Source organism: Myotis lucifugus, unplaced genomic scaffold (assembly GCF_000147115.1).
Source record: "Myotis lucifugus unplaced genomic scaffold, Myoluc2.0 scaffold_5, whole genome shotgun sequence".
Classification (NCBI taxonomy): Eukaryota; Metazoa; Chordata; class Mammalia; order Chiroptera; family Vespertilionidae; genus Myotis; species Myotis lucifugus.
In genome coordinates, this window is record NW_005871053.1 from 11,112,062 (window position 1) to 11,124,068 (window position 12,007).

General features: G+C 40.0%; 1 protein-coding gene across 1 annotated transcript in view; it reads right to left on the bottom strand.

Annotated features, from left to right (window-relative positions):
* Nucleotides 1–212: 212 nt before the first annotated feature.
* Nucleotides 213–12,007, bottom strand: part of MYO3B (myosin IIIB) — a 357,063-nt gene continuing 345,268 nt past the window's right edge. The window contains exons 34-36 of the mRNA XM_023743517.1: nucleotides 1,786–1,892; nucleotides 1,365–1,411; nucleotides 213–351 (exon numbers count right to left, since the gene is read on the bottom strand). Of these exons, the coding sequence (XP_023599285.1) occupies nucleotides 213–351; nucleotides 1,365–1,411; nucleotides 1,786–1,892 (293 nt within the window). The remainder of the gene's footprint in view (nucleotides 352–1,364; nucleotides 1,412–1,785; nucleotides 1,893–12,007) is intronic.

Genomic DNA, 12,007 nt, shown 5'->3' on the forward strand with positions numbered 1-12,007 from the left:
AGAAAGGTTTACTCAGTTCAAGCTGCAGAACAGATGTGGGGAAGGTGATGGAGGTAGGAGAAAATGGTTAAGAATCTGAAAGTTGTTCAGTAAGGCTCCAGCATGTATCCATAGAGGCTGACCCCATTGCAGTGCTTTCTTATTAAATGACAATCAGTCAATTACCATGACTGTGCTTACCCTCAACAGATTTGAGGCGCAGGAAGGACAACTCAGTGCTGAGCAGAAGATGCTCCTTTTGAGGACGAGGGAAAAAAGAAAGGGTGGGCTGAGTTGTCTTCCTCAAGGGTCGAGTCCATGGGTGACAGAGATTTGTAATATTCATCTTCACCATCAAGCACTTTGACTTGGCTGCAACGAAGAAAAGAGTTTTGGTAGAAAAAGAAATGCCACGGCCATCTCTGGGGCATCTAAAGTTGTTTGAGTACTTGGAACAAGGTTGGGTCCCAACACTGGGGCTAGGATGGGAGAAGGATAGCTTAGGGCAGCCCAGAGTCCTGCAGCACAGAGGAACTGGGGTCTGATACGCAAAGCCTTTCACCTCTGAGTCACACACTGATAATGGTCCAATGTAGTGGTGTTTGGAAATGGTGATCATATTGCAACTTGATGTATGTGAATTATCTGGCCTTTCTCCATCTGCTTTCCTCCAGGTGAGAAAGTTCCCCTCAAACCTCCTCCAGTTCTTAAACTAGTACTAATTACCTACCTCATTCTTATTCTCAATTGAGATGCTAATAATTAAATGAGCTTAAACGCCTTAGAACAGTGGTTCTCAACCTTCTGGCCCTTTAAATACAGTTCCTCATGTTGTGACCCAACCATAAAATTATTTTCGTTGCTACTTCGTAACTGTAATGTTGCTACTGTTATGAATCGTAATGTAAATATCTGATATGCAGGATGGTCTTAGGCGACCCCTGTGAAAGGGTCGTTCGACCCCCAAAGGGGTTGCGACCCACAGGTTGAGAACCGCTGCATCAAACCACTGGCGGAAATTTTCCTGTACCTTTAAGGCTCAGGGGTAGGGTAATATAGGGGAATCCACCTATTTGCCCTGTGTGGAGTGATCTTGTTTGTGGGAGAGTTTTATACAATCTGCTATGTCTCCACTTATGAGGAAAGTACAATTCCCCGAGAAATAACATTTGCCTTTCGATGGCAATTCCAGCCTTTTCAGACAGAATAGATTCAAGTTTTGTATACTTGCTACTGTGAAAAGTAGTTTCCAATGTCAACAAGAGCGGGGCTATACCCATTGCATATTTTTTAGAAGCCTCTCAGGAAAGTTTTGCATTTTCTGTAATATCACAAAGGACCCCTTCTGTTTACAGTTGCTTAGAACTAAGAAGACAGATATTTACCCAAGTTTTCTTGGCTTCCTCTTGCTCCCTTGATATTCTAGAGTTCCCTGTGGAGAGGGCCAAGAACACACAGTCAAAGCAAAGCAGCAAGTCGTTAATTTTTAATTCAAAGTGATTTTGTGTTGAATGCAAGCAGATGCTGATAATATCAGAAGTCACAGCATAATTTTTTTGATCAAAGGGCTCAAGTGAGCCTGATGAAGCATGCATCTTGCTCGTCTTTGATAAACCACATCAATTATTCACCGTGAAGGCAGACATCCTGACATGAAAGCAACAGATAAAGAGCCTAAGCACATGTTCAAGACGAGAGCATAAGAGGGTGGGGGTGGGGCTGGAGGGGCTGGAACAGGTATTAATAACAGAATTATTAACTGGAAACAAAGCCGGTGAAACAGCTTTATGGCCACTTTGAACTCACATTTAACTGGTTATAGTACATGGTGTCCTCGGGGCTACTCAGCATTTTGGGCTGCTGACATCTTCGGCGAGGTGTTCGCTGCTTCTGTGCAAGACCATTTTCTGAACCTGCAACAAGATAGCAAAACTTTACTGTAAACCATCCGAGGTTTTGGGAAAATTACGTGAAACATTTCCCTTCATATAAATGCACTTAGTAGAAACTGTGTCTCATTCTTAATGGACATGGTAGAGCTTTGCTATTATTAGAGAAATATTATCCTAAAAAAATCAAACACACAGGGGTTCCTAAGTGTAAACAAGAGATACTGTCTGTAACTTTGCCTTCATCTTTTTTTTAATCTGAATCAGCAGTCAAGAGTGACATAAAGCAAGCTGGTTTGTCCACTCTGACGGAGAGGGTGGTGAGCAGCCTTTGCAGAGTAGAAAGTGCGCTTAGTGAGGTAACTCAGGACAACGAAGGCAATCTGGGATGGTTTGTACCACATCCGACAGTGAGAGTTCAAAGACATCTGGAGCACACACACTCGTGAGTGGAGGAGAAGCAAACTTTTTGGTGGGATACATTTTGTAGGAAAATGGCTTGAGCTAGTATTTACTGAAATGCTTTGAACAATGCCATTGATCCGTGCAGTCTCTGGAGGTAGTGCAAGGGAGAAGGGGAAAGGATGATTGCTCGATTTCATGGAGCAGACTCTTTGTGTTAGTCCTAATTTCAGAATCCTGGACCAAGAGTGCCCTGGGGGTGAAGAAACCACGTGCTCAATGAGGTCATGATTTATTTCCCTTCCAGGCAGATGATTTTTGTGGAATCGGCTGTCTTTTTGGCACTATATCTAAACCAGGGTTCAACAGTTCTAACTTCTTGTCAACATACACACAACTGCCGTAGAATCTTGTTCACGAATGTCATAGTCTAGAGAAGAGATATCATTTTCACAGACCAAGTGTATATTATAAACTAATTATTCATAAAAAAGAGTTGGAGACTTGTAGTCACAGTTTGACTTCACTACAGATTCCTACTATTTAAGGAAATTTAGGGGGAATTACTAAGTGAAGAATGACTCAGCAAGGACCATTATGAATAGTGAATTATCAGTTTCTGAAGTAGGAAGTCTTGCATTTTTATTTTTCTTGAATTGGAACATTTATATTTGAACAAGACTATTGGAAAGATACAGGATTTTAGAAACTGTCCATTCTAAATACTCTTTTTTTCCTCCCAGAAAAGGAAACTGAGGTCTACAAATGTGAAATGACTCATCCCAGATCAAGTGGCAGAGTGGGAACCCAACCCTAGATCTTTAACTCCTGTTCTAGCAGTAAAAAACAACAACAAACAACAGCATTATTGTCTTTCTTAACACAAAACATTCTTTTTTTTAAGTCAAATGTCTCAGTAAAAGTAAGCTCCATGAAAAAATATTAATTAGCATAGCAAAGTGATGCTGCTGGCAGAGGGGTCTGGTAGCCTTAGCAGACAACCCTGTCCACATCTCCAGGAACTCTGTGCAGAGAACAGGACCCCAGCCTCTTACACTGGTTATCATCATCCTCAGAGTACAAGGAATCCAGAATTGAAATGTTTTTTTTTCTTTTTTTTTCTCTGATAGTTCCAACATACCCAGCTCCTGCTTGCTTTGCAAAATCCATAGTCTTTACTATGGTAGAACGTGAGGTTGTGAGGTCCTTTTGTGTTTCTCTTCTGATATGTAAACTGATAAACAGAAGCATCTAGAGTTAAGGTTGCTGGTGTGAACATGCGCTGGAGATCTGACATGTATCCCCGTTAGACTTTCTAATATTATAGGAATTCCAAACTTGTCAACTCAAAAGACTAATCTTAAAGAGTTTTGGGGTTCAGCTGGAGTTCAGCTTGGTTTAGGTGAACTTTATATTTATATAGTGTTTATACTTGATCAGAGGCTTTTATTTATATTCTCAACTGGGAATGACTAATATAAGATGTGGTTTTTAACTTTTGCTCTTGAACAACTTGTGGTTCCAAGGTTTTCCTTACCTGATTATTAGAAGGAATTAAAGTATTGGATAGAATTTTCTCAATTTGAAAATTTCTCCCATAAATTAAAAACAAACAGCTGGTGTCTGATCATATGATGTCTCTACTATACTAGAAACTAGTGTAAGCTGGTGTCTGATTTAGCATAAAATTTTCATTTTCATTATTTTAACTTTAATATCTCCATATTTCAGATGTTTTGCACAGAGTGCTAAACTTGTAGGTGCTTTGCCATTGGGGCAAATCTGAGTGTCATTGATACATGACCAATCATAAGCAACCAAATAAATAATTGGGATATGAATCATGATTCAATGAGTGCTGTTAGAACAATTTGATAGCAATATGCAAGAAATAGAACTAAAATACAAACCTTATCACAAAGTACCTAAATGTAAGGTACTTTGCTGGATATTGTGGGGAAGATAAAGAGAAATAAGACAAGGTCCTTGCCTTCAGTCTAATAGAGAACACTGAATTAGAAGACGTAAGTGACTTGCTTAAGGCCATAAGCTAATGCTGCTGGACAGAAATTAGTTTTGTTTTTTTAATTTCTAAATTTTTTACTTTTCTCATTACCTCTTGATTCTCACAGGCCGCAATAAATTCCAGATGAGTTATATAGTTAAACATTTTAAACATTCCCATAAAAATCTTAGAAGGAAATGAAATAGACTTTTTTTTAAAACTGTGGAAGAAGATGGAGACAAGGAGGTTTGATTATATTAAAGTAAATTATTGACAGTAACAAAACTAAGATGAGAGGAAGTGCAACAGAAAGATAAAAACAATGAAAAAATAAATACACACAAAAGTCTACAATCCAGAATGTAGAAAGCCTGAATCAAGAGCAAGACAGGCATATTCATATATATTGAAATGCAATTATGAAAAAATACATTGAAAAATGTTCAGCCAGAGCTTTAATTAAAATAATTACTACTGCCTTTCTATTAATTAGGATAAACCAAAAGGTCAAAAGACCTTGTGGGAGAGGCCCCAGGTACACTGGCCCATCCATTCCACCTCCCCTGAAGTACAACTTGACAAACTATAACAAAAGCTGAACATGTTGCAACAAGTTAAACCAAAAATAAAAAAAGAGGATCTGTATGAAGATGGATATGACAGCACTTTTTGTAGTAGAAAAAAAGCTAGAAATATAAGTATTTAATAATTGGGGAGAAGTTAACTCCAAGATATAAATGATATCATACCATGAAGATATCAATAAGGATAAATATGGGTATGGTGCTGGTAGATGAAAGTTCAAAATCCAGAAAAAGAAGCAAAACACAAATAGCATATAGCACATTGATTAAACCCAAACATGTATGCACATTGAGAAGTTTATGATGATTTTTCTGATAAAAATTTAAAAATAGCCCAACCCGTGTGGCTCAGTGGTTGGGCATTGACCCATGCACTAAGAGGTCACTGGTTTGGTTCCTGGGCCGAGCACATATCCAGGTTGCTGCTGGATTCCCAGTAGGGGGCATGCAGGAGGCAACCAATCAATGTTTCTCTCTCATCAATGTTTCTATCACTCTCTCCCTACTCCCTTCTTTTCTCTCTTGAAAATCAATAAAAACATAATTAAAAAATAAAAAAGTTTAAAAATAAAAAAGAATCGATGAGGCATGTAGGACAAAAATTCTTCTGTCTTTCAAAAGATGACGAAACTATAGGTTAAAAAAAGTCTACTCTGTAAGTGTCAGAATGGAAGCCTGAACCCCTGTCTGTCAGCTTTTGAGCCAGTTTGCTTATGAGTTACAAATCAGTATGGTTATCTGGCAATTGCCTATTTCACTTGACTAGTTTTTGTAGATAAACTGGGCAATCCAAGTTTGAAGATACACATCAGAATATCCGTCATTTACTCTGGAGACAATGAAGTTCATATTCTGAAAGTGGCTGATTTCCACCTTAATGTTTGTAAGCCGAGCCAAACTCTCCAGTTTGTAATCCATGAGGATCCCTCCCTACAGTGCTTCTTGAAAGTATATTTGTCATGAATACCAGTTTGTATTGAACATAGGCCTCTCTGTTACAAGACTCCCTACACTCCCCCACCCAGCATCTTCTGATTTCATATTTGAGACCTTGAACATCTTTCTCTTTCGAGTTGGCACAGAACCTCATAGGAAACTGGAGATAAATCTGCCAGAAAATGGGAGAAATCGGAATGGAGTTTCAGGAGCGTGGGAAATGCGTACTCCTTTCTCTCTAATCTGAAATCATCACACATTGTGGCTGCACAGTTGGCCAAGGCCTTGGTGAGAGACCAATAGCTGAATTCAATTGATGGCTTCATAACATAACTTCAGCAACTGGTTTGGAAATTTAATATTTCAGTTCTCTTTATTGAACATGCAGGTATATCCAAGCTAGAGTTGCCAGGGCACCCAGTTAAATTTGAATTTCAGATAACCAATACTTTTTAAATGTAAGTACATCCTTTGTAATATTTGGGACATACTTATATTAAGAAGTGATTGGTTGTTTATCTGAAATTCAAATCTAGCTGGGTGCCTTCTTTCCATCCCCTCACCCCCCCACCCCTTAAGTGTAGCAACCCTAATTCAAGCACAATTTAAGTCACAGCTGAGGCATTCTGTTCTCCCCTAAGGTCTGAGATGAAGAAGGAAAGAACTTCCTCTACCCTATTTGACCTGTTGAGTTATGGCTATTTTGGCTACAAATGCTCTTCCCAACATTGTCCCCTGACACTTACTGTTTCAATTGCCATCATCCACTACAGATGTGCGAGTTCTGGTAAATTTCCTAGCAGGATTACAGTGAAGGAAGAACAACCACAACGGAGAGCAGGATGGGGCATACAGTCCAGCTATCCTGGCCTGGTGGGGAAGTACGGTTTCCAGGCCCCTGAGGAATGGACAGGCAGTGAGCAGGGTTCCTGGGAGAGAGCACACTAAGAGAGCCATAGTCCTTTGCACCTTCCCTGGAGGCCTCAACAGGCGTGGATACATTCTGAGTAGTATGACTGCAATCTGGTTGCCATTTGTGGGTGAGGCATTCTCAGAGTCACTTGCCAGGTAAAACATTTCCTTGAAGCAGAGTGCTCTGTGTTTAGATTTACAGATAGCAAATCCCAAATGGAGTTATGAGATATTCCCCCCCCCCCGTGGGGGGCATTTAAGTAGATTTGGAATTATGTGACTAATGTATAGAGCTCTGTCAACTTCGTGCCTAAGGGGAGGCAGAGCATTTCTCTGACTAAAGTTCTCAGGTCAGTTGTGGGGAGTGGGGACAGTAGCCCACCTGTCAGCTGAATGATCTCTCTCCTTAATGATGGTTGACCATGCTACCTGGTACTCCAGTGGACACTTCCATGAAATAGCTTCCAATGAGAGGACCTGTCTTCTCCAGCTCTGTGCTTCTTCTCTTTACCATGTCATTTGTAGGTAGCAAATCTTGTTTTGCAAAGTATCTTTTTCTTTATTTCATCTCATTTGTTAACCCCATAGAGGCAGCAGAGGCATAGGGAGATTCAGAGATCACACCGCAGGTCAGAGGCAAAGTCCAGCTGAGAATTCAGGTTTCCCAACATCCTGCTGTCAAAAGGCCCCTTGCTTTTCCATCTGCGGGGTCTGAGGCCCAGGGAGCGTGGGCCCCTCTGCCAGTCTCCCTTCAGAGCCAGGGCTAGAACTCAGGCCTTTTGATTCTAAATCCCAAGGTCTAGGCCATCTATTATGATGCGTGTTTTTTACTGAGATGTTCTTACAAGGTTTTTTACTTTTCCATGTCTGACTTCAGGAGGGACTGAGGAATTCAGTGGGTTTTTGTAAAACACACAAACACAACCAGAATAGAGATTTTTCTCTTGGGGTGCATGTAATTCATATCTTCCTAAGATGAAAGGAAGGCTACACATTTTCCCAGTTGCCATGTTATGTCATGAACAATCTTCTTCAAAATTGTAAAACGGCTACAAAGAAAACATCCCTGAGTTAAATTAGTGCCCGTGGAAGATGGCGGAGTTATAAATTGTCTATAAGGAATTTTCCTCTTAATAGTTAGGGAAGTGGTAATAATTTTCCCTGAAACTGTTTCATAGTTCAGGGTTTGGCACACACTCAAATAATGAATGAATGAATGAATGGTAACTGTTCATCATTCTTGTTAAGATCTGCCCCATCTATGTAGCCTACTCTTTGCTTCTGTAAGTTGGGATATTATTGCCAAGGCTTCCAACAGGAAGAGGGCCTTTTCTATCCTGGAACACATCTGGAGAATCTGTAGTCTAACAAGGAGGGAGAGAAAGTCAGCCTCTTAAAAAGGAAGTTCATTAGTATTTTATCCTTTCGATATTTTTCTGGGAATATGCATTTACTTCTTTTAACATTCCCATCCCCCGCAAATATCAGTATTCACCTACAGTAATTTGTTACTGCTTCTCCCACTTAACAATAGAGTCATAACTATTTTTCCATGATATTAATCTACTTTAAAAATAGTATCTTTCTTTTAGAGTTACATTTTTAAAATTTTTTTATTAAAGTATAGTTGGTATTTTTTAAAAAAACAATGAGTGAATATAATGCACAAATAAGTTAAACAGTGAAAAGTCCATCTTTTGTCCTACCTCCTTATCCCAACCTCACACTAGAGCACATGCTGGAACAAGTTTCTTATCTGTATTCCAGATTATTCTGGCATCATTTCTAATTGTTGTATGTAATTTACATTATGTAATTTACATAATGTCCTATTCGAGGCAATGTTTTTCTATAACAAGTAATACTTTGAGGAATATATGTACATATATATATATAGTTTTGTTATCATTGTAATTAGCTAGCTGGCTTATTAGTATTAATAATAGGATGAGAGTAAAGGGGAGTCAGACATTGTCAGCATGGTCATCTGGGCAGCTTCACCAGGAAGCTATAACTTCATGCTCCCCAGGGAGCCACCGGTCCATTCCCTGCAGATCACTGCGGGAAGGGATCCAGCAAAGAGGGAGATAGGTGCATGCGCGATAAAGTTGGGGTGATAAAGGTAAGGTGCTTGCCTGTCAGTCTAGCCTGCCGAACAATAAATTGGCTAGGGGTGGACCCCAATGCAAGCCTGAAAAATCTTTGAAGGTTAAAATCCCCAAAGAGTTCCCTTTCTCTTGCATTCTTGTTCGTGCTTGCTCTCTAGCTCTGTGACTTGCACTCACCTGTGTACTCACCTCTTCTCTCTCCATAGCCATATGGCTTTAAGCAACTGCTTGGCCCATGGCCATGCTGTGCAGACCTCACATGCAATGGACTGCAGCTGGGAACACAAGCTAAGCTAGTCAGATGCTGGACTGGGCTGTAATATGGAACAGAAACTCAGGACACTGGTTTTTATTCTGGCCTTGTTGAAGACAAGATTGGACCTTTTCCATGGAGGGACAGACAGAGATAGGACGTTGGAGGGGAACCCCCTTGATTTTACATCATCAATAAAGCTTTCCATGAAACGCCATCCTCCTATGGGGACTTCAGGAAATTCTTTTCCTTGTGGTATCCCAAGAACTCTACTTCCACTGATAACAGTTTGATCTTTGATTATTTTCTTAGGATAAATTCCTATAAATAGAGTTACTGCCCAAAGAGTATACATATTTTAAAAATTTATGATTTGTATTTCCAATTGCCATCCAGAAAGTGTATAGCAAACTATCCTTCTACCACCTGTACCTGAGATTACCTGTTTCTTAAAGATGGGACAGCATTAAGAAAAAGTCTGACAGTTCAATAGGTGAAAAAGTGGCATGCCATTTGTGCTCTGATTTGCATTTCATTGATTACTTGAGAGTGAATGTACACCCTTTCCCACTCCCCACATTTATTAGCCTTTTGTTTCAGGATTCCACCTTTGTTAGAAGCAACCACAAAGTTCATAGGTCCTGGCTGAAACAAGTGTTTGCCTATCTGGTGTGACAGGTGTGGAGATGCCTACTTTTATTTTATTTATTTTAAAAATGTTTTTATTGATTTTTTTTTGGAGAGAGAGAAATGAGAGGGAGAGATAGAAACATCGATGAGAAACATATTGATTGGTTGCCTCCTGAACACCCCCTACTGGGGATCGAGCTCACAACCTAGGCATGTGCCCTGACTGGAAATTGAACCAGTGACCTCCTGGTTCATGGGTTGATGCTCAACCACTGAGCCACAACAGCCAGGGGAGATGCCTACTTTTAAAGTTAGCATGTTGTAAGGAAGTATTTCTCAAACTTCTGTCATTCATCTACCATTTAAACCTGTTTTGCTATATTCAAGACACCTGTACTATTGTTTAATATTAAAAAAACTAACTTCATTTTTTATTTAAATACATTTCTTTAAAAATGAACTTTATTCATTACTGAAAATGAAAGAGCAGAGGCAACATTTGCCATAAATAAAAGTAAACCCTAAAGTAAATTCAATGAAAACAAAACAATATTATCACACCTGAGCTAGATTCTGTTTCCCACAGAATATTCTGGGCTTTTTAAAAGATTTGTTAAAAAGAGGGGTGAGTAAATGTGAGAAGACTTGGCAGCATACTACCACCACCACAACTTTCATCTTAAATTTCAAGAATTTAAACTAAGAATTGAAAAAGGAGTAATTTTCTTTTACATGATTCAGTGTCATTTAATGTCACATTCACCCACAATTTTAAATCAATTTGAAAACCACCAATGGCCCATGTCCCACACTTCGAGAAATATGAGAAGAAAGAAAAAGCAGCAGAGTCAGAAAAACATGAGTATGAATCTCCCTCTAGCACAGTGGTTCTCAACCTTGGCTGCACATTAGGATCATCTGGGAATCTTTTAAAAATCCTGATTTCTGGGCCTCATCTTCCAGAAATTCTGTTTCTTTGTTACTAATGTTGTGGCCCCACCCCATAACAAAGAAACAGAATTTCTGGAGTATGAGGCCCAGAAATCAGGATTTAAAAAAGATTCCCAGGTGATTCTAACGTGCAGCCAAGGTTGAGAACCACTGCTCTAGCACTTATTGGCGGTCTGAACTTGGTGATGATGATCATTCACGTAGGGTTGTAGTGAGGGTGACAGATAATGTATAAAAGAGAAAAACATGGTGCCTAAGGCAGAGCAGGTGCTCCTAAGGGTTGTAATTCTGGTTATATGAGAGTGGTTCTCCACCCTGATTGCAGATCAGAATCACTTGAAGTGCTTTTTAAAAATACAGATGCCTTGGCCTCACAGTTGGAGATCCTAATTCATTTGGTCAGGGGTATGGCTCTGGCATTGCTATTGTTGAAAAAGAGCCCCTCCTCCCTCTTCCAGATGATTTTAATCTACAGCCAGGATCGAAAAACCCAGGGACTTAACCCTTTCCTAAGAATTTGGGTCCGTTTTGCAAATTAGCTAACTGCCATCTTGAAAAGCTAGTGTAGGACCAGAGATGTTTTGATTGGGCAGAAGGAATTCTGGGAAGGGCAAGCATCCCCAGTAGGGCTCCTGGTATCGCCAGGTATTTGCTTTGTTCAGGAAACTGTATCAAATGGCTCGAACCCAAAGCAGACACTAATTTCCCTGGACACTGGGAAAATTCCTCCTATTCCAAGAGAACAATTTTGCTGACCAGGGAAACATTATCTCGGGTTTCCAGGGGTATGACATTGCTCAGGGTTGTTCTGGAGGTTTTGCTATATAAATGAAAGTCAAAGCTGAAAAGCAATTCTCACCAAGTGGGACTCTCTTTAAAGCAATACACAAATGTAAGGCAAAAACGTTGGGATCTCAGGAGGTTGGAACCAGTTGAAAATGTTCAAAAGGCAGAAGGTTAGAGTCAGTTATACAGAATCAGCAATGGTTTGCCATGGGCTTGCTTGCTTGCTTTCTTTCTCTCTCTCTCTCTCTCTCTCTCTCTCTCTCTCTTTCTTTCTTTCTCCTTCCTTCCTTCCTTCCTTCCTTCCTTCCTTCCTTCCTTCCTTCCTTCCTTCCTTCCTTCCTTCCTTCCTTCCTTCCACTGTGCATAGTAATCAGAAGATTTGCATCATGCTCCCTCTCTCTGCTTCTAGGAGTTAAAACTTTTTAAAAATTTTCACCCTGGTTGGTTTGCTCAGTGGTTAGAGAGTTGGCCCATGGACCAAAGGGTTGCTGGTTTGATTCCCAATCAAAGGCACATACCTTGTTCAGGTTGATCCCTGTCCTACATTGACTCACTCACTGGTTTGCTCAGTG